The sequence below is a fragment of the Littorina saxatilis genome, linkage group LG5, assembly GCF_037325665.1.
Source record: "Littorina saxatilis isolate snail1 linkage group LG5, US_GU_Lsax_2.0, whole genome shotgun sequence".
NCBI classification, from domain to species: Eukaryota; Metazoa; Mollusca; class Gastropoda; order Littorinimorpha; family Littorinidae; genus Littorina; species Littorina saxatilis.
Genome location: NC_090249.1, coordinates 25,793,550 through 25,816,558, shown reverse-complemented (window position 1 = coordinate 25,816,558; position 23,009 = coordinate 25,793,550). Strand labels below are relative to the sequence as shown.

At 40.1% G+C, this 23,009-nt stretch overlaps 1 protein-coding gene across 1 annotated transcript in view; it reads right to left on the bottom strand.

Annotated features, from left to right (window-relative positions):
- The window catches only part of LOC138966678 (poly [ADP-ribose] polymerase tankyrase-like), a 63,717-nt gene that overhangs the window by 40,362 nt on the left and 346 nt on the right, over positions 1–23,009 (bottom strand). The window contains exons 2-23 of the mRNA XM_070338981.1: positions 20,673–20,751; positions 19,518–20,214; positions 18,930–19,123; positions 18,361–18,490; positions 17,782–17,877; positions 15,934–16,032; positions 15,593–15,695; positions 15,197–15,314; positions 14,261–14,436; positions 13,720–13,807; positions 12,504–12,659; positions 11,922–12,047; positions 9,017–9,097; positions 8,606–8,769; positions 8,074–8,183; positions 7,514–7,623; positions 6,136–6,292; positions 3,982–4,190; positions 3,536–3,635; positions 2,774–2,898; positions 1,071–1,148; positions 479–601 (exon numbers count right to left, since the gene is read on the bottom strand). Of these exons, the coding sequence (XP_070195082.1) occupies positions 479–601; positions 1,071–1,148; positions 2,774–2,898; positions 3,536–3,635; positions 3,982–4,190; positions 6,136–6,292; positions 7,514–7,623; positions 8,074–8,183; positions 8,606–8,769; positions 9,017–9,097; positions 11,922–12,047; positions 12,504–12,659; positions 13,720–13,807; positions 14,261–14,436; positions 15,197–15,314; positions 15,593–15,695; positions 15,934–16,032; positions 17,782–17,877; positions 18,361–18,490; positions 18,930–19,123; positions 19,518–20,214; positions 20,673–20,687 (3,255 nt within the window). The 5' untranslated portion in view covers positions 20,688–20,751. The remainder of the gene's footprint in view (positions 1–478; positions 602–1,070; positions 1,149–2,773; positions 2,899–3,535; positions 3,636–3,981; positions 4,191–6,135; positions 6,293–7,513; positions 7,624–8,073; positions 8,184–8,605; positions 8,770–9,016; positions 9,098–11,921; positions 12,048–12,503; positions 12,660–13,719; positions 13,808–14,260; positions 14,437–15,196; positions 15,315–15,592; positions 15,696–15,933; positions 16,033–17,781; positions 17,878–18,360; positions 18,491–18,929; positions 19,124–19,517; positions 20,215–20,672; positions 20,752–23,009) is intronic.

Sequence of the window (23,009 nt, the reverse complement as noted above, 5' to 3'; positions counted from 1 at the left end):
ATGATTGAAAAGACAAATATGAGTTTGTGAGAATCAATTTCTCTCGACGATACATGAAAACCGGTCAAGGTCAGAGTGACGCTTTGGTCAGTTCGAAGCATTATCGTAAATAACACAATAATATGCAGCCATCCAGCCTAATCAGTGACTTCTATGCAAACCTAAATATAATTAGGACCGTATCAAAGATAAAAGGGACTTTGAAAGATAGAAGTTAGGTAGATATATAAAGAAAGGTATTTTATTAGAATTTGCGCCGGCAATGGTGCGCGCGCAGCATCGTATCGTCTGCTATGGGGTGTGTGATCCCGTTTGTACTGTACACAAGGCTGTTTCGCTATGCGATGATTAGAGTGTTTAGGGTAGCGAAGTGCACTTGGCTACACATAATTTGAGTGTTTCCTGCACTTGTCACATTAATATCCAGTTCTTTCCCTCTTTTTCTCCCCTCCACACCATCACTGCGTTTCATTCTTACCATTTTCAATGCTTTCATGGCAGGCGTGTAGCCACTGGCGTCTCTGAGGGTGACATCACATCCATTCTTTACCATCAGCTTGGCAATGTCCAAGACCACTTGGTTCACCTCCTTATTCACTATCTAAAATTACCCAAAACATGGAAATGAAAAAGACAAAATTATGGCATGCGGAAGAAAGGAGAAAAGGTCAATTAACTCAAAATAAGCGAATGAGAGTAGAAAATGAAACTTGTTCTGGCGTGTGAGCTCAAAATCTATAAATCATGCAAACATATTTCAAAATGAAATATCTCTTTTCACTCTCTCTAATCAACAGTGCATCAGGATAGCCCGTTAACACAAATGTTTTTTTAGTTTGTTTTTTTACAGATACTGTCTACTTTCGTTTTTTTAAAAATATTGTTTATCAGACTACTACAACATTTGAACTTATTAAAAGAGTAAGAGAGAGAGACAGCCTCCACAAGAGAAGACGATATCTAAGGTCTCCTTCTCCAAATAACAAACTTTCTGTTGAGAGATGGATGACTTTCTACAGCTTGCGCATGTGTTAAAAGCATCTTCATCTTCAACTTTTTCTTTCACTTACCCAGTTTCTGTAGAATGTTTTTCCTTCTTTCTTATAGGTGTCTTGAGTGTACACACTCGCCTCAGCCACATTGTGGAGCTGTAGTAAACATGCAAAACAAATTGCATTTTGAAGCACTTGCATTCATAATCCAAAGATCTGGTGTTTTTCTGACACATAGGCCAAAAAAGCATGTTAAACGATTTCAAGAAAAACAAGAAGGGCAAAGCCCATACGACTCACATGCTTTACACATTTTTCCTACCAAAATACATGTGACCTTGACCCAAGGTCAAGGTCATCCAAGTTCATGCAACACAAAGCTGTTAATTCAAGACATAGGAAGTACAATGGTGCTTATTGGCTCTTTCTACCATGAGATATGGTCACTTTTAGTGGTTCACTACCTTATTTTGGTCACATTTCATAAGGGTCAAAGTGACCTTGACCTTGATCATATGTGACCAAATGTGTCTCATGATGAAAGCATAACATGTGCCCCACATAATTTTTAAGTTTGAAACAGTTATCTTCCATAGTTCAGGGTCAAGGTCACTTCAAAATATGTATACAATCCAACTTTGAAGAGCTCCTGTGACCTTGACCTTGAAGCAAGGTAAACCAAACTGGTATCAAAAGATGGGGCTTACTTTGCCCTATATATCATATATAGGTGAGGTATTGAATCTCAAAAACTTCAGAGAAAATGGGAAAAATGTGAAAAATAACTGTTTTTTAGGCAACATTTATGGCCCCTGCGACCTTGACCTTGAAGCAAGGTCAAGATGCTATGTATGTTTTTTGGGGCCTTGTCATCATACACCATCTTGCCAAATTTGGTACTGATAGACTGAATAGTGTCCAAGAAATATCCAACGTTAAAGTTTTCCGGACGGACGGACGGACGGACGTCCGGACGTCCGGACGTCCGGACGGACGGACGGACGGACGACTCGGGTGAGTACATAGACTCACTTTTGCTTCGCATGTGAGTCAAAAACCAATTAAAGCAAAATTGTTTAGCAGATGATAGGACAAGTACACAGGGCTAGTGAAATCACATGTACCGATGCACTCAAATTAAGATCCAAAACTATTGGGGTTTTCTTTGAAGAAAAAAACCCAGATCAGTATTGTAAATCTTTAGAGCAAAACTGACATATATTTCCAGTACACTTTTGCTAATACATCTATATATGTAACTCTTCCTTATCTTCTCCAGTGTTTTCAGCGTTTATCTTCCTTCCTTCGTGTGGCGTCAATCCATATTCCCGTTTCTATTTTTAGAAGGTCACTGTCGACAACGCTCAATCCATATTCCCGTTATACTATTTTTAGAAGGTCACTCTTCTCCAGTGTTTTGCACGTTTATCTCCCTTCCTTCGTGCGGTGCACCGGCAAAGCCGGGTCCCCGGCACAGCCGGGTATTCGGCTCGACTTCTTCCCGGCGAAGCCGTACCCGGTGAAGCGGGTATTCATCTAGTACTACATGTACCTATAAGAAGCCCCACTGACAATAACAACAGGCAAAGAGTAAAGGTCTTTGGAAAAAGACCCCTCTTTTGACCTTCAAAGCAAACAAATGAGAAAATGCTCTTGAAAGCAAGACAAACTTTACATAATCAATTAATGACAGGAGAAAACAAATTTTGAAAAGGAGACCATTAAACATACACCATAAATAAACAAGAATAGGTGCTTGAAAAATACACCAAAGTTCTCACAGGTGTCTTTCCAAGCTTGTCAACGAGGGAGCAGTCGGCTCCCTTTTCCTCAATTAGGTATTGGATCTGTTCCAACAGCTCTTTCTCCTTGTCACTGGAGCAAGCGATGAGGAGCAATGTCTCACCTGTACAAAATTAAAAACAGAATACTTACTGATGCAAGCAGGTGACCTAACCCATGTAAGAAAAACATTGTACTGACAATCACCCACCATGAGACGAACATCAAGCAGTGCTGTGCTGGTGATCAGTCGCCATTGAATTCAGACAGTCCTGATTTTGTCCAATTTTGTTGTTGTTTAACTGGTTTTAACCCTAACATATTTACCTTCTTGTATGGTTGTTGCTCTAGCCACCTTCTCCTTCCTAATTTCCCTACTTTTGGCGCTTCACAGGCTGTTCCTCCCTCAAGGAGCCACATGCCTGTGTCATGGCGGTGCAGCCCCAATTCCAAAAACGACCCTATTTTCCATTCAGCTTTACTTATCTTTTATTCTCTATTTCTAACTTCAAGGGAGATAACCAACATTGTAATTGGTATCTCCACAGTATGTATGTAAATAACTGATAAAGTTAATGAACAAATATAGGTAGAGTAAAATAAATGTCACCAGAGTGGCCAAGAACAGTAACCTTAAATAATTCAATTGTTAGTTATCATTTATGTTTTTCTCCTGTTCCTCCGCACACTCTCTCTCCCCTTTCTCTCCTCTCCAGTTACGCTTACCATAAAAATAGATGTTTCAATCCAGTATCACTTACCAGACTCATTTGGGAAGTTGACATCAACACGGTCGTCTTCCAGCAGGAGGCTCACAATACCCTGGTGACCCTTCAGGTATGCCACAGAGAGGGGTGTTGTCTGTAGGCAACATCAACACAAGAAATTGACAGTGTCCACATGTATCTCCTTGAGTATAACACATACACAAACACACACATGCACGCATTCCCACACACACACACACACACACACACATACACACACACACACACACACACACACATACAATCTCTCTCTCATTCACGTATGCAAGCGTGCACATGTGCCCATGCACGTGCACAAACACACACACACACACACACACATATAAACCCTCAAAACTCACATGAACAAACACCCATCAAAGCACACACACAAACACACACACACACAAACACTCACACACTCAATACCGCACCACAAAAACATCTTAGCGTTCACTCACAGCCCAGTCATTGCTGACAGCAGGGTTAGCACCCGATTCAAGCAGCAGCTTCACAGAGAAGTACCAGCCGTAAGCAGCGGCATAGTGCAGTGGTGTGTTGCCGGAAGTGTCCTTTCTGTTGGGGGATGCTCCAATGTTCAGCAGGTAAGAAATCACACTTGTTGCACCGTTCATTGCTGCATGCATCAGGGCTGTGCGACCAACGCGGTCTGCGGAAGAAAGCGTTGACTGACATATTAGAGAGATGTTGTGAAGTGGTGGGTGCATGCTACACTTCAGTCCATAATGTTAGGATTTGTTTTATCAACAAACACCAAAAGGACTTAAATATACAGACATACACACACTCATAGGTTTCCAGTGATAGTTACTTAACAGAACTTTCCAAACAAAAACCCACTGTAACATGTAAGGTGTTTTTTTTTTTTATAGCAGTGATCTTAAAATAACATAAAGATTAACCACACTCTTAACAAATGATTATCATGAAGGCCTAGATGTGTGCCAAGTCTGGAGGGTTGAGGATGAAAAAAACGTCCCGTTTTCTGTTAATTTTCACCCGTTTTATGTTTGGTTATGTGTGCGGCTCTGGCTCTGTGTGTGTGTGTGTGTGTGTACGTGTGTGACTGTTATATGCTGAAGAACAGAATCTAAGTAACAACACCCTGATGCAAAGAAACTGAATAGGATGCAAAGTCTGTTATGTGCTGCTACTATGAAGCTTGGTTGTCACAAGGTTTGTCAGGGTTGGAGCAAAACATCTGTTCTTTCCTCATTTATTTTCTCGAGCATATTATATATAGGCCTAGCTTCCTCCTGTGATCACAGTTTTCTTGTGGCTCAAAAAAACATGCATTCACATGGCTCAGTGAGTGAACATTGCTTGTGGTCATACTTCCCATGCAGACCATATGGTTTCTGCATGCAATGTATGTGCAATAGCTGTAAACCAAACCTGCACTGCCTTCGCAACATTCACATGATTTGTCAACATCTTTTTGTTCACTGCTTGACTATCAGCACTGACATGTGCATGCGCCCAAATATCGTGTTACATGTATCACATTACAATATCTTTTTTCAAATGTGTGTGTTTTGGGTTGGGGGGGGGAAGGGGGGGGGGTCATTGTTGGGAAAATGTGAATAGCAGTATTTGAGTTTGTCATAGACATATTAATTTTGAATTTATGTTGTCTCTACAGATGCAGAGGTGGAAGCTGGAGAGGAGCTTCCAAAGTACCCATGGCATTGCAAGGCAATTCACAGAAGTCAACCCAAATATTGTAGTATAGAAAGTAAAGGACACTGCCATATGACTCCCTGATTATTCAAAGCAAGTCCAAAAGAGGTCCAAGATAAGAGGCTTCACTGGTAACAAGTTGGGAATTATGGATGGGCATACTTTACGCAGCGTGCACGTAACGGATAAGAGTTGATCATTGTGACCTTGGAACAGGTTCCTTGGTGCTTGCTGAACACTGGCTGTTTTTTTTTTAAATTTTGTTGAATTTTGTTTCCGTTTTTCTTGTGGAACTAAGCAATACCTGTTGTTTTGTTAGTGTTGTTTTGTTACATGTTTCATAAACGTTTGTGTAAAAAAAATACATTTTCTTCACGTTTTGTGTATTTTCTCAAAACTACTTTTTTGTCACTTCAAAAGCCTAAGGCTTTTTTTCTAATAAACTTGCGTTGTTGAAACTTTGCATACATCTCGAGTGCGTTATTTCGCAGATTTTGTTAGAGCGTTTTGTTGAATTTTTTTTTTCGTGAGAAGTTATACCATTTTTGGGGGCGGTTTTTCATAAAATTCAAGGTCACTCATTTTTATCACTGATATCTTTTGAATGACTGTAGATTTCAAAAAAAGCCTCTAACAAAAGTTGGGTATTGTGCTAATGTATAAATAACTAGCACCAAAACAAAATTCCTTTCAGTTTTGTAAAAGCCTTAGGGTTTTAAAAAGTGGCAGTTTGGTGGCCATCTTGGATTGCTACCAAGGCAACCGGTGATCCAAAAAAATTAATTTTTTCATTTTCTCAGGAGATGGACTGAGTTCTTTAATTGTGCAACAATTTTTGACCCAACACTTATGAAACAAAAAAAATCACTTTTAACACCAGTGCCTGCCCTTAACAAACGATGAAGACGACTGACCTGCGATCTCTACGGTTGCTCCAGCGTCCACAAGGTATCGAACAATGCCAAGGTCACACACACCGGCCGCACACATCAGTGGGAAGACTGACAGGTTATTCAGTGACGTTTTCACTTCCAGGTTGGCACCATGTTTAACAAGCAGTTTGACTATGTCCTGGCAGAGAGAAAAGCAGTCGATTTTTATGGTAGCTTTTGTTGTTTTATATAATGTGTGTGTGTGTTGTGTGTGTGTGTGTGTGTGAATACGAATACGAATAAACTTTATTGTCAGGAAACGTAGTGTTTATAAGACACGGGAAGATAAATAACCAAATGATTACATTGTTTCTTTTTTTTTAGGCAATTATATACAAATTCTCCCAATTTAGTTTGTACTTTGTCTACTTGCAAAAGTTGACTTGGTACATCATATGAATATATAGGTCGATTAATTTCACTCATTAATGTGTGTGTGTGTGTGTGTGTGTGTGTGTGTGTGTGTGTGTGTGTGTGTGTGTGTGTGTGTGTGTGTGTGCATCCAAACATGTGTGAAGGTGTGTGTGTGTGTGTGTGTGTGTGTGTGTGTGTGTGTGTGTGTGTGTGTGTGTGTGTGTGTGTGAGTGTGTGTGTGTGTGTGTACACTTGTGTGTGTGTGTACACTTGTGTGTGTGTGTGCATGTGTTTGGTTGTTTTGCATACTTAATTACTGTCCTTGGATAATGTCTTGCAACAAATTCAGGCTGACATTCCTAGGGATAGCATGCTACCTAGCTGCCGTACTTTCACATCCATTTCATCTACTTGTTTTACTTCCTTCTTGTTTGACTACTCTATAGAAAACATGGGAGGGAAGAACTTTGGGGCATTATTTTCAATTGCTTTCAACATATTCTATATGGTTTAAATAAACTTTATTTTGCAAATACATTACTTTCTTGCAACATCCTTAGTTGCTAATCTCGCTGATATGTATCAGAACTAAAGTTACTCCAAACATCTGAATCATATTTTTTCAAAATTCAGCATGGGATATGTATTTACAAATATTTTGATCAACTTTGTCTGTTTTTGTTCTGCCAGTCTGGAACAATCTGTTAGGCCAGCTTCTACCAAGAACTCATTTCTTCTCAGATGATACTGTCCTCTGTTTTTAGTTTGTGGTGAGTAAAGCTAAATCTAGTCGTAACACAGTCAAAAGATGTTCCAACTCCCCAATTCAAGACTTTCTCTTTTTTAAAACCTTGGTTTTCCAGATTTTCCCTCCATAACGCTCTGTAGATTTACCTCCATTTTAAGACTTGCTCCTTTTAAGACTAAAATGTCTAACCACATAATAGGTGCAAGTCGTAAAAAAGTCCTATCATGCTGGCTGTCTTAGCGTCTATCACACACTTACCAAGTGTTTGCCAAGGCAGGCGAGATGCAGAGGACTGTAGGATTCCTTGTTGGCGCGGTTGACACCGCCGTTGGGTCTGCCTGCTGTGGGATCCACAAAGCGACTGTTGCCTGTGTAACACAACAAACACCGACACCTTTATTCTTCACTAAGCTTTGTAAATTGCATGCAACCACAAAAACATGTTAGTATCTCTCAAACCACTGCAAATGAATCTCCAAGTGAAACTTAGCATCATCTTCAAGCATGACAAGGCCTTATTTCTGCTGAGCAAGTCTCCAAAGACTGCGTACATTAACAATTAAATAACACTCGGATATCGTTCAAACCCCACAGTTTGGACAGTGTGGGTCATGATCAGTCCTCATGGATTTCATGTATTAAAGTCACTGTACTTTTATTTTTGTGGTGGTCATCCTTATTCAGATATAGTGTGGAATTTATGCTAAAAGGGTGAAAACGAAGAAAAGAAAGAAGAAGAAGAAGAAGAAGAAGGGGCAGACTGTACTTCTATTGAGGATCATAGACGGAAAAGAAGCAAATGAAAGAATATTACGTACTGTCTGTGATGAGTTTCAGAAGAATTTCCACATTCTTGGTTCGACCAGCTTGTATGGCAAAATGTAGAGCTGTGTTTCCATCTTTGTTCACATCGAAAGGGCTAGCCCCACTGAAACAAAGACAGGTCAGTTTTTAAACTTCTACAGAAACACATGTTGAATATTTGAAGGCCCGAAAAGCGGGGAATTGTGAAATTTAGTGCCCCCCTTGGTGACAGCACATTGTTTTGGACATACCAAAACGATGACCAAATAGGGAAAGTAAAGCACAGAAAATAGCAGTAACCTGTCCAGCAGAAGTTGTAGAGAAGCAGAGGAGAGGCAGCCTTGCACAATCAGTGCACACTCTGACGTAAGACTAAAATTTCAGCAGACCCCCTGAATGATGTCACACAAACATACAGTTTTTTTACCTCCATTTTAAACTCCCTCCTTTTTAAGACCTGATTTGTTCAGATTTGTGGGGGTCTTAAAAGGTGGGTTCCAAAGTACAAAAACATCAACCACAGAAATCAAAGAAAAGAGCAGCTACCTGTCCAGAAGCAGTTGTAGAGGAGCAGGGGAGGTGCATCCAGCGGCGATGTGAATGGGCCTCAGCCCCTGAGCATCACTCACAAGGAAGTTGGGGTCAGCCTTCAGAACCTTCTCCAGCACGTCTGTGTTTGGGTTGCTGGCCGCCACGTGAATCATACTGAACTGTGAAAAGTTATTTATAGCAAAGTTTTATACGTACAGTGAAAAAAATCTGATTCAAAAAGGGAAACATGCCCATTTCACCTTCAAAATGAGCAGAAATTCATTGTAAACCATAAACATACTGTTGCAGAAGAAAATGCACCAAATCTTTGCATCTGATCCACACTCATATAGTAAATCTGCCAGTAAAATGCAAGCAGAAACAGAATTTAAAAATGAAGAAACAAATGAATGATTGAACACTCACCCCTTTGATGATTCTGGTGTTCAGGTCTATGGATGAGGGCGGGATGCTTGGGAGTTCTGAGACATCTTTTGCAACAAGAACCTAAAACACACACACACACACACAATTTTACAAGAATCTTGGAATGCATGTCGATGTCATAACTAATGCTATTTACAATTTACAGAAACTACAACCTGTCCAGGAGAAAACAAAACCACAGCCTAAATTTTTGTTAAAGGCCGAGGTCCAACAGGCCAATATACCCATGGGTATAGGCGGAGCCAATTTTCAGTGACCGACAGGTCTCAAGTTACCTAGTCTGGTGGATGCAGTGGCCAAGGCATTCCGCTTGATTAAACAAGCCAACAGCAGCTAGACTGCATACCTCTCCTTGGTGTGTGTGCCTTTCTTGTGAACCTCTGTAAATTCCCATTATGTGTGTGGGTGTGAATGTGTATGTGTGTGTGTGTGTGTGTGTAGGGCTAGTGTGTGTGTGTGTGTGTGTGTGTGTGTGGTATTCACCTTTTTTACTGATGGTTATTTGGAAGCATTATTAGTGGCACTGATTTATTAACACTAGCAATAAATCCGCTGAGTGCAGATTACAAACACACACACACACACACACCGTCGCATGCGTGCGTGCATTTGTACACTGTGTAATACAACTGAGCACATGGAGAAAGTCAAGTTATGCAGTGTCATACACTGACACAACCGGTCAACCTGACTTCGTGTTGTAGACTGAAGAGTAGAAATACCCTCTCTCTTGGTGCAGAACCTGAGTGGACCATCTACAGAGTTAAATGTGTCACTGCTTTCTGTACATGCATGTTTGAATGTTTCATCCAAGACATTGGGGCCACTATGTAGCTCTGTGTCTTGGTTTTACAGTTCCCAAGGTATCAAGGTCGGTACCGTTTTCAAGACGAGTAGGTCAGTCTAGCCGGCTTTTGGAACAATGGAACCCTTGTTACAGAAACCGACTGCATTCTCTAACGAACATATTATATTGACCATTGTCTTTGCCATAAAAAGCCAAATGTAAAGTCTGTGAATCTAACAAGTTGAAACTGACTTGTTAAACACCCTTATTTTGAACAAAAGATATAGTTTGCGGTTGTTAATTACGAATGTGACCGTAGGCTTCAGGTTGACCAGTAAGTCCATACATAACGGCACTGTGAGCGTGCATTTGGCTCCCCCAGCCCACATGTTTGGTTTTGTCTGAGACTAACTAGGTCACCAAAATTTGCGGGAAAAGGAGAAATTTGGTGGAAAAACTTGCATTTAGTCAGTCAAGGCATGGTGTCGCGTCGTGGCCGGAGGAGAATAGCTTGTGACTAATAAAGTTTTGATTAGATAGCAGAGAATCACTATAGCTGGATGTTGATGAATATGATATCTGTGACAGACAGGGATTACGACATTTGCCGCAGAGTCGCCTGAAGAGTGGTGTTTTAGTGTGTGAAAAAGTGAAGAAAGTGTCTTTCATGAGTCAAGAGTGCCTGGTTCCAACGTGCGTGACTGTGATACGCGGTGTTCTACCGGAAACATCAAGCAACACGTACACTATTATTTTCTCTGGAAAAGTCTGCCATAGATTCAAGACATTGGTACCTAACTCACGATCGTATTCATCCACAAAATAACTTCAGCTTACTTTTTCAGCCCAAGAAGAAAACGTTTTTTTCGGATGGATATGTTTCACTTAAAAATAAAAGTAATATAAACCAAACTAACATTCGAAAAGTGCAGGCTATCTTTGAAATGATTTATTAATTACAGAACGATCATTGAAAGTGTTTCACTCTGCTCAGGCAGATTAGCCAGTGGTGTCATGTAGCATCCATGGCGGCTGCAAGAGCGCGAGTGACCGGAACTTTGAGGTCAGGCAACATCTGGAAAACGTTGTGTTGCGGGTGTGTGTGCCGTAAAGGAATGAGCGGTGTGTGGACATTATCTTTCTCGTGTCTTTAGCTCCGCCCAGTCCACCACGACTGACAGCCGTTTGATTTTGAATTCAAATTTGGTGAGTGAATTTTTTTTCTAAAAGTATGTTATCAAGGGCTTATTATACACACTTTTTGGGGTGCATGTATGGTGTACACCTTGAAATGTTTGCCTGACAAAAATGGTGCTTTTCAGTTTGGTATAGACAGAGTATTTTTGAAAATAATATTTCAAGTGAGAGCTTGTTTCCTGAAAAGAGTTGGACATTAGACTGAAGTGCCACGCGCCGCTCTGCTTTTATACCTGACCCTCGGCCTTTAAGTTAAAGAGACATATTTCATTCGTGATAAATACAAATCAAAACGAACATGATTAGAGATACCTTTGTCATACCTTCATTTATGGGCTGAAACTCCCATGTTCACTCATAGTTTTGCATGAGTGGGTTTTTACATGTATGACCGTTTTTACCAAGCAATTAGGCAGCAATACACCGCCTTTGGAGGATGCATGCTGGGTATTTTTGTGTTTCTATAACCCACTGAACTCTGACATGGATTACAGGATCCTCTCCGTGCACATTTGGTCTTGTGCTTGCGTGTACACACGAAGGGGGATAAGGAACTAGCATGAATTGACCTGGGTGAATGGAAAAATTTGCCCCCTTTACCCACCAGGCGCGGGGCTGGAGAGGCTGGCATTTTATCCACTAGGACATTCTGCCCGTCAAGTCAACCCTTATCAAAGTCGTTTACAGTCGGCTCTACTGAAAGTTCGCAGTCAGCTCCACTCACAGTTGTTTACAGTCAGTCCTTCTAAAAGTTGTTTACAGTCAGCCCTACTGAAAGTTGTTAACCGCCAGCCCCCACTGTTGTTAACAGTCAGCCCCTACTGAAAGTTGTTAAGTCAGCCCCTACTCAAAAAAGGTTAACAGTAAGCCTTTGCGAAATTTGTCAACAGCGAGCCGTACCTTCCAGGTGAATGAGGGCATACGGCGTGTTAAGTGGGCAGACTGCATCATTTTCAAAATGTCACCAGCAGTTTCGTTGAACCCACGCGACAGCATCAACGGTAGAGTCTTGAGAAAAGTATTGATCTGCAATTTTAGCAAAAAAGTCATTAACTTACAAATCAATTTGAAGTTTATTTTTGAATTTAAGTTTATAAATTTAAGGTCATCTGCTCAGGCACATCAGGTAAGTTTACTAAACTGCTGCTGCATACGAAGCAAATTTGCTTTTAAAAACCCTTTTTACTAAAAGCTTAAGCAGAATAAATGTGTACCAGTACTTGTACAAAACTTCACTAAGAGTAAGTAATACTGTATGACACACGTTCTGTTCACCAAGTCTTCGGTCTTGTTTGATTTTCTTTTTTTCTTTTTAATTTCACTTGGTTTTTTATTTTCTCAAAATTAAGTGTTTCTTAAACAGCTAATCAGATCAAGTACATCCCAAAATTAAATAAATCCCATCAGTATCACACACGTACGACGCACGCACACACACGCCTCTATAATTATGTGCATGGAAGAAACAAAAGCTGGACTAACAAATTCAGAGCACTCGGGTTCTGTATCAGGCTTGATGGGTTCCCAGTCGTTCATCAACTTCAACAGATACTCCTTGCTTGCTCCAAATATCATGGCATTCCTGAAGAATTCCGTGATGTCGGCCCTGTCATAAAAGTTGTCTGTGTCTTCTTTATCCTGAGAAGAAACAAGGAATAGTAACATTAAAAGTAAAAACAGTTACATCGCCCTAATGTCTGACTGCACAAAATGTTTTCGCCACTGATTTTGAAACTTGACCGATTTTCACTAAACTAAAGATACTAATGATACACAGAACTTCCACTATATATGTATCATGTTCCATTATATTGCAAATTTGGCTATATCGGGACAACATGCTTGGACGCTGAAAACAAAGGGACTTTTTTTTTTAACTGATCTATTGTCTGGGTTTCACCCCGTGAACAAAAACGTTTATATTACACGAAGCCCTCCAACCCACACCTCATAGTTCATGTTGAAAACATTGTTGCAAAAAATTAACAAAAAAATCACATCTGAACACTTGCAAGGCACACAGCAACACACGCACACATACACAAACACACACTTAGTGGTTTAGCGAACTGGGAATGTAGCAAACATGTTGGCAAGGGAAATCACTGTTTTTGTCAAATACGACAACAGTGACAGCCCTTCAGCGACTTTGGTCCAAAATTGGCTTCAAATACAGTACCTAAGGCCCCCCCCAAAAAAATTTCTGTTTCTGGTAACATGGCTAAAAAAAATAGGGTCGGTAGGTCGGGATTTTTTTTATTTTTTTTTTATATTTTTTTTACCCCAAATGTAGACCAATAAAACTAACTTTAAAAATCGCGCAAAGAGACTGGATTCACTATACATAGAGACAAGACACTCAACGCATTTACAAATCGTCAGCGGACTTTCGTTTTCACACGTTTTTGTTGTTCATTTTCTCACCCTGTCCTTTACCACCAAAAAAAACCAAAACATTTTTGAGTTTGGAAAAAAAAAGTTTAGGGTCGGCGCCGAAATTTAGGGTCGGTCGGGTGACCAGAAACAGACAATTTTTTTTGTTGGCCTAACCACTATTTTCTATTCACACTGTCAAGATATCCATTGTATGTCTTCACCTCTTGTATGAGATCCAATTTTCTCAAATTCAGGGTACATGGTCTTAAAAAGAGGGCTCCTTCAATGCATAAAGAACACTAGCAGGAATTTATTTTTATACCTTTATCAAGGCATTGTTTCCTTCACGCGCTCCTCTGCTTGCCATGAGTGGTCGTATACGCCCCACACCTAGAGAACGGTAATTGTACCTGCAAAGATAATATTTCACTTGGTGAACAGTTATCAAGAACACAAAAGTCAGCAGGAACAGATCAAAAGCCACATTATTAACAATACTAAAAACAGAGAGGAACTGAAGATGTACCCTCAAAGAGAGCTTCATGTAGAATAAATAAAATGAAAAACCCAGTGTCAGTCGTGCACAATGAACTATAAAGTGAGGCTGAGAGTAAAAAGCTGAGGAACGCAGCAGCAGCAGAAGAAGAAGAACAACAACAACAACAATAACATTAACAACAACAACAGAAAGTGGGTAGGCATACACATATTACACAGGTTCATAAACACACAGACACACACAAATAGACAAACACACACACACAGACACCTGTGTGCACACAAACACACACACTGATTCTATTTCAGCATGTTTACAAGTGAGTCACAAAACAGAATAAAATGTGTATAACATTTAGACGTACAATCCTGTGCCAAGTTTGCTCAACAGCATCCTGTCAGCGTGGCTTTCCCTGCGACGATCACTAAACTTTTGGCCCAACATGTCTTCTCCTAACAGATCCATCGCCACTGTGTTGCCTTGCTTGATGGCAAAGAACACAGGGGTTTCCTTCAACATCATACAGCGATAGTGGTCCACCTGAAACAAATACAAGTGCAAAGTATGGTCAATGTTCCAAGCAAATTTAAACCCTTGTTGCAAATGTCAAACTGAAAAAGCGATCTGTAAGTGTCAATCTTGTGTGTAATTTTAGCTCACTTCAACAGCAGACATCTGACAGAATGAACTTGGCCGAAGTGACACATCTCATTAATTTATTACAAATGTCATATTTGGTGAAAATAGACAATGTCTGGAAACAACACTGCCAGGGTTTGTATGTTTCTCCTACCCTGAGAAATATAATTTATGTGAAGGAATGGTTGGCAAGAGTGGTGAACTGTTGAGGAATTCTCGTTTCGTACCCAATCCGAAAATTTCATTCCACCGTTGGATAGCTCAGAGGGGATTACCAGTAGAGACATGCTGTTGGCGATACAGTGATTTGTGAGCTCCAGTTTGTATAATTTCGTTAAAAAAAGGCATGAAATAGAGTGGACACAGTATGGTGTTGTGTGTGTCTGTGTGAGAGCGTATGTGTGTGTGCGTTTTGTTATGTATTACAATCATACAGTCTATAAGAGAATATGTATGTATGTGTGTGTGTGTGTGTGTGTGAGTGCATGCGTGCATGGGTGCGTGCGTGCGTGTGTGCTCTCCACATGTTTCTGTCACTATTTAGGTGCAGATTTTGTGCATACATGTACTAGTATTATATTGTGTTAAGCCCTGACACATTCACACGTTCAAATGTGCATGAGTAGTATGCACATATTCCGCCAATTTCTGTTCTACTTACACAGTGAATCCTGTCAGGATCCTTCAGCAGTTTCTTGAGCATCTTCATGTCATTGAGCTGCACTGCGCGGAAAGCAAGCTTGGAGTTGGCGTACTTGGACACATAAGGCATATGGGTACTGTACAAAAAAGAAAACAAAATAATCGATAAATAAATCATGAGTGAAAATTAATACAGTGGAATATTATAAGACCTCCAAGCATCTGACAAAATCAGGTCTGAAAAAAAGGGAGTCTTATATTGGAGGTAAATTAACAGACCTTTGAAAAGAAAACACAAAAAAGGTTTTAAAAAGGAGGAAATCTTATAACTTGGGGGTCTTAAAAGAGGGTTGCACTGTACCAAACTTACATATATGCTGATCATCAATGTAAGTCGCCTGGTGAAATAACTTACTTTGCTTCCCAAAGAGGATCTTTTTCCAGGACCTTGACAGAAGGGTTTGGATGGAGAGTCATGTCTTCTTTTTTTGGTGACTTTCTCTTCCGTGCTTCTGCACCTGAACATTCAACAGAAGCATCAACAATTCTTTTAATAAAGGAGAATGTCAAAAGCCGAGTTTTTTTATGCAAGAAAATATCACACACACACACACACACAGTGAGGCACACATGCACGCAGGCTGGCTCACTCACGCACATACACACAGATTTACTGTAAGCATGGTGAGCATGCTGGGAGTTCTAATACAGTCCAGACAAGAACGGACAGCGCACACCTTTGATTTATGCACAAACCTTCCTTCTTTTTCTGCTTTTTCTCTTCTCTCTCTTTGGCTTTCTCAGCCTTCTCTCGTTCCTTCTGAGACATTGTCTTTTTCAGTCTGGGCTTCTTCTCTGCATTTACAAAAAAATCATTTTAAACAAAAACAGAGGCCAACAGAAATGGCAATGCAGTTTCAAAATTGAAAAATACTTTTCCCAAAGACGTCTTTATTTATACCAACATGACTTGAAATTAAATAGTCAAAGCTTTAAATATATCTGTTCATTACCAATGAACATACTTGCAGAAAATATCATATAACTTTCTCCACACCCTTTGATAAAACCTCAAAAAAATCAAGTGCAATGGAGCAATTCTAATCAGTTTGAAAACATGGTCCTGAAATTGACAGCTTAAAGGCATATGTACGCGCTCCCGTGTTTACAAAGTGTAGTTTGCCCATAATCGATGTCAAACGCACCATAAGACCATGTAATGACGATATGTCGCCATGCGCGGACCATATACATGCATTACAGCTTGTTTTAGAGTCTCAAAAACTTTGGATGTAAACAAAGACGCGGAGTTATTTCCCTTGCGTCAACGCTACCTCTGTTGGCAAATCTATAAATAGGACGATCCAGATCAAAATGAAAATTAACATATCTCAACATTGAAGGGGTCCTAGACCACAATATTTTGCAGGGAACTTAATTTAGCATGTCTCCAGCTGTTGGTAAAGCAATTAGCGTGTATAGTCATCGAGTACATATGGCTTTAAATTCAACGAAGAACTTAAAAATACACCATCTCATTTACACAGACAAAAACAACAGACAACACATTGCAAGCAGGTTCTGTAGCCTGGATTGATGTAAAAGACAGTGGTCATATATATATCCATGGCTCTGGGGAAGAATTACATGAAATCTCAATAAGAAAACTTTGATTTGCTCTTTGCAATTTAGTGAAAGGAAGAACAAGAAGGGCAAAGCCCATACGACTCACATGCTTGACCTTGACCTTTACATGACCTTGACCTTCAGGGTCAAGGTCAAATAACTAAACCTAGCAATGACATCATACACTAAGAACTGCTTTACACATTTTTCCTACCAAAATACATGTGACCTTGACCAGGTCAAGGTCATCCAAGGTCATGCAACACAAAGCTGTTAATTCAAGACATAGGAAGTACAATGGTGCTTATTGGCTCTTTCTACCAATGAGATATGGTCACTTTTAGTGGTTCACTACCTTATTTTGGTCACATTTCATAAGGGTCAAAGTGACCTTGACCTTGATCATATGTGACCAAATGTGTCTCATGATGAAAGCATAACATGTGCCCCACATCATTTTTAAGTTTGAAACAGTTATCTTCCATAGTTCAGGGTCAAGGTCACTTCAAAATATGTATACAATCCAACTTTAAAGGACCCTTGCGACCTTGACCTTGAAGCAAGGTCAACCAAACTGGTGTCCAAAGATAGGGCTTACATTGCCCTGTATAGCATACATAGCTAAGGTTGCCATTCTCGATAACTTCAGAAAAAAATGCGAAAATGTGAAAAATGGTCGTTTTTAAGACAACAATTACGGCCCCTGTGACCTTGAACTTGAAGTGAGGTCAAGTTGCCGCACATGTTTTTTGAGATCTTGTAACCATACACCATCAGGCCACATCAGGTGTTGATAGACTTAATAGTGTCCAAGAAATATCCAACGTTAAAGTTTTCCGGACGGACGCCGGGACGGACAGACGGACGGACGGACGGACGGACGGACGGACGACTCGGGTGAGTACATAGACTCACTTTTGCTTCGCATGTGAGTCAAAAACCTTTGCACGAGATGGACCTTTTCTAAAGTCAACGAACCTTTGAGAGTTTTGTCTTTTGGCGCCTTTGGTGTCCCTGACTGAAGTTTGCGGCGCTTGGCAGGAGGTTCATAATCAACAAGAACAACTTCTTCCACTAAAAAAAAGAAACAGATACACAATAAAATCCAATTTTCTTTTTGTATCTTCCAAGCACTTTCGAAAATGGATGAGAAGCTGTGTCAAAATTCCATCTGATTAAGCTAAACTTGCAGTTTATCAAATATCCCAGAGTTACAGATTCTTATTTAAGATTCCAATCCCATCAAATCAATGAATGTGTTGTTTTAGTAATGAAGTCAGTCATTATTTAGCCAGGGTGGCATAGTTGTTAGAGTGTATGCCTTTCATGCTGGCAGATCAGGTTCAACCCCAACTTGGTATGCAAATATCAGACTTTTCGGAGTACCCTCCAGTCCACCCAGCTGGAAATGCATACCTGGCCCTACCGAGAACAATGGAGGCAGCAAGGGAGTGGAGAGAAAATGGGCACCACTTTCATAAATTAAGGTGGACCAAGATTAGTTTAGAGCTCTAACATCTCCTACGACTAAAGCATTCTGTGGAACTCAGTCATTACCATCCTCTCCGATGTCGGTCTTGTCCAGCTTTCCCAGTTCCACATCTTCTGCTACTTGTAACAGCCGCTCTGTTTCTTGTTTGTCCTCATCATCCAGAAAGAACGATGTTCCTTTTCTTTCAACGGCCACCTAATCCATGAAAATGGTAACAAATGTTTGTGAAACAATGTAAAACAAGTCTCAAACAGTTCTTATTACTAGAAAGTAACAAGGGCTAACCAGCAAATAGGTGCTAACACCATCACACATGCTGCTGACCTTCAGGAAGGTAACAGTCATGCTCAGTACAGCATGAAAGTCTCCTAGCAGGCAGTGGTACTCAGCCATGTACTCTGACCCCTGGCCGATAGTTTTGTCATGTAGCAGGTCTTCTCACATTTGGACTAGTTGAACATGTTTTGAGTCCAGGTTCAACTGACCTATTATCCTGTAAGTCTGAGAACAACACAGATTACTTTATCTTTCTGGGTATTGATCTGTGTCTCCACCTCTATCATTCTAAAGTGCATACATGTACAGACAGACGCACACAGAAAGACACACAGACCCACACACACAGGCCACCCACCTCCATGAGAACAGAGGTAGGGTCTAGCTCATCTTGGTAGACCAGCTCATAGGCATCATCATCCACTGTTGTCGAGTTGCTTTTCCTGCTGCCTCGTTTCTTTTTTCTTCCCGTCTTTGGACCAAGCCAACGTATCTTTGCTAATTTTGTGGTGTTGTAAATGTTGTTCAATGCACGGCACAGGTAAAATCCACCTGTACAAATTTCACCAATATGCATGTAAAACACAAATGATCGATAGACCAAGAAATAATAATAAATAGTCGTCTTGATGTTCACGTACTGGAGTATGGAACTCAGAATTGCACTCCAAGCAAGCAGAAAATTTGCCAAAGGCCAGTACCTTGCAGACATTCTTTTTCATCTAATAAGTGTATAATTACAAAATCATCATTAACCCTAGACTGGCCTTTGAGACTAAGCAGTAAACTGGCCTATTCCTGCTAACACTGCTGTTGTTTTAAATAAATTTGACTGAAATTTTCCCTTGAGCCATACCATATCCTATTTTCCTACGAATGATCTCACATGTTCTTTTTATACGATTTCAAGTTTGCTAGGACTACAAGTCTAAATGTCACAACATACCCTCTTCATTGCGCACAGTCAAGTAGGAGCCTGCAGGAAACCAAAGCTGCTTGCCCCTAGGTTTTGTCTTTTTTGCCGGCAAAGTTTTTACAGATGCTCTCTGCTTCATGCTGCCTTTGGAACCTGACCTGCTCAGGGACGATGTCTTGCTGAGAATATTCCGTTTTGAAGGAGTCTTGGTAAGACTCCCCTGCTTTGAAGGAATCTTGCTAAGGCTACCCTGCCTTGAAGGTGATTTCTGGATGCTGTCTGTCTTGGAGGATGTCTTTGCCAAGCTATGCTGCTGTTTTTTGGACAGCTGCTTAGAAACAGACCTGGATGGTGATTTAGATTGAGTCTTTATCAACAATGTTCCTGCATCATCTTCCTGAACCAGGCGTGAGGGCGCTTTGGCAGAACGCTTTGACACCTGTCTCAGGTTTCCTTGGCTAGATACGCTCAACCTTGACATCACTTTGACAATGGAGGATGTCATCACACTACTGACACTTGACCTGCTCGTGACCTTTCTCTTTGAGCCACTCTCCTCTTCAGATAGAAGCTCTTTAGTAGCCTGTCTTCGAAGAGCTCCCATGCCCGTCACATTATTGCTGTCAGATGTACCTGCTGCCAAGGTCCCTGGTGAAGTGTCATTGCTGCTGCTGTTCACTTGGTTGGCAGCACCACCAAAAGAAAGGGACTTGGAAATACGCTTCACCTGAAATAGACAGCAACTAAACACTGACAATTCAGTTCACTGCTTCAATGATAACTTTGTCAAATTATGCCAATAAAATCTCAGGAACTTGAAATGCACAAAATAATGTCAGTGAGTATTGGCTGTCTGATTTTACTAAAACATTGAAATCACAAATGCAATGCTAACGAAGACTCTTCCTAATTCCACAATTACAATCTAACTGCTTCATAATCATAAGCAGAGTCATTGAAAATGATATTAAATGTCAAAACCACTAATGGTAAAGCATCCCACAGTTGATTTACGTATACTGGGTAATTTGACAAAAACTAGAAATCATTCACAGAAAAAATAGATAAACAAAGCCATATATATATCCATGTATCAAACAACAATACTGAACAGTTCTATAGGCCTCTTACAACAATTTTGCCTCTTGCTAAATGTTTGCTACTGAGGGTCCAGTTGCCACTTACAAAAGAAGGTATCATGATGGCTGATAAGGAGTCACTCAACTCGCAGTCCTACAGTGCTCTTGTCTTCTGTTGTTCTCACCTGAAATCATCATCAAAAGTTGTTCAGTGATACTTTATCTGCCATGGGTGCATTACAGCGGAACCCCCGTTATAAATCCCCTCGATTTAAGGCTACCTATTAAGACCCTGTTTTCTCAAATGTTCTTCTCTTAATCTTTGTAAATTGGCCCCCACTTTAAGACTCCCTCCTTTTTCAAACACACTTGTCTCAGATTTTTAGAAGTCTTAAAAAGGGGGGTTCCCCTGTACTAAAAGTAAGAAATACCATGTAATAATCTCAATCAAGGTGTTGTTCTGATCTCACACAAAATCATTCGATCATTTGACATATATATATGTATACTTTGTGATTTTATTGTGTCGATCATGAACAGTTCCATTTCTCACAAAATAATCCTTGTGTAGAGAAATAAAATTTGGATTTGAACTAAAAAAAAAATTGTTTTACGTAACTGCAAAGTTCCATATCAGAAATAGTAAATTTGCAAGTACCGGTGCCCAATTTCTTACCAATAGGCATGATTAGCTTCTGAAAATCAGGTGTCCTGACACAGATAATTTGGTTTATGCATGGTTACAAAATTAATAGAAAGAGCAGCATAAAGAAGCCTTTAATTTGAGGTGTTCTCCCATGAGATCAGCCTCACACTACAGGTGCTGCTGTAACAGCAAGTTCAATACAAACTTAAACATGAAGAAATTCTCAACACTGGTGCATGCAAGGCATGAATAAGCTGCTTTAAATTTTCAGCTTGCTACCATCACTACCAGGGATGATTATCAGTTTCACTTTTAAAATTGTCTTCAATTTTTGTTTATATATCATACTCATGCTGGCACATATCTGCCTCCTGGAACACTTGTCATTTTCCAGAATTCCACTGAGCTTCAGGCAAATTAAGCCACATGTACAAAGGTACCCCCCCCCCCCCCCCCCCGGAAACCCCCCCCCCCCCCCCCCCCTAGCCTACAAAAATAAAAAGTCTACATTTAGTCAAGCTGTGGAACTCACAGAATGAAACTGAACGTAGTCTGCCGCTAGTGCAAAAGACAGTGAAAGTGACGAGCCTGTTTGGCGCGGTAGCGGTTGCGCTGTGCTTCATAGCACGCTTTACTGTACCTCTCTTCGTTTTAACTTTCTGAGCGTGTTTTTAATCGAAACATACATATCATATCTATATGTTTTTGGAATCAGGAACCGACAAGGAATATGATGAAGTGTTTTTAAATTGATTTCGAAAATTTAATTTTGATCATAATTTTTATATTTTTAATTTTCAGAGCTTGTTTTTAATCCAAATATAACATATTTATATGTTTTCGGAATCAGGAAATGATGAAGAATAAGATGAACATAAATTTGGATCGTTTTATAAAATTTTTTTTTTTACAATTTTCAGATTTTTAATGAGCAAAGTCATTAATTAATTTTTAAGCCACCAAGCTGAAATGCAATACCGAAGTCCGGCCTTCGTCGAAGATTGCTTGGCCAAAATTTCAATCAATTTGATTGAAAAATGAGGGTGTGACAGTGCCGCCTCAACTTTTACAAAAAGCCGGATATGATGTCATCAAAGGCATTTATCGAAAAAAATAAAAAAATTCCGGGGATATCATTCCCAGGAACTCTCATGTGAAATTTGATAAAGATCGGTCCAGTAGTTTAGTCTGAATCGCTCTACCTACACACACGCACAGACACACACACACACACATACACCATGATCCTCGTCTCGATTCCCCCTCTATGTTAAAACATTTAGTCAAAACTTGACTAAATGTAAAAAAATAAACAAAAATAAATTTGAAAATAAAGAAAAACTAATGGCTCAGATTGTACCAGATAGCTCCATTTTTCTTGATTTTTATCAAAAAATATCCCCGGAACCCCCTAGGAGCCGGCCTTTGTCTTCTAAGTGACGGTTTTGGAAAGTTGGCTCAAGTTGCACCAGATACACCAATTGTCCTTGTTTTGATCCAAATTAATTTGTCTTCTTAAATTTATTTTTTGAAGGTGTATTGGGGGAAGTTTCTTGGCTCAGATTGCTCCATTTTCCTTGTTTTTATCAACATTCTCCGGGGGGGAGGTGGTTCGAACGCTTCGAGCCCTCAACTAAATACTTCGCGTCGTCGAACTGTCCCCCAAAAAATTTGGAAACCCCCACTTAAAAATGATGTGATCCTGTGGAGTTGGTGACGCTTTCCTGGTACTGGCGGAATTTGTTTATGTTCCTCCTTCGCCGAACATGATGGTGCAACTTACTTACGTACTGCCCG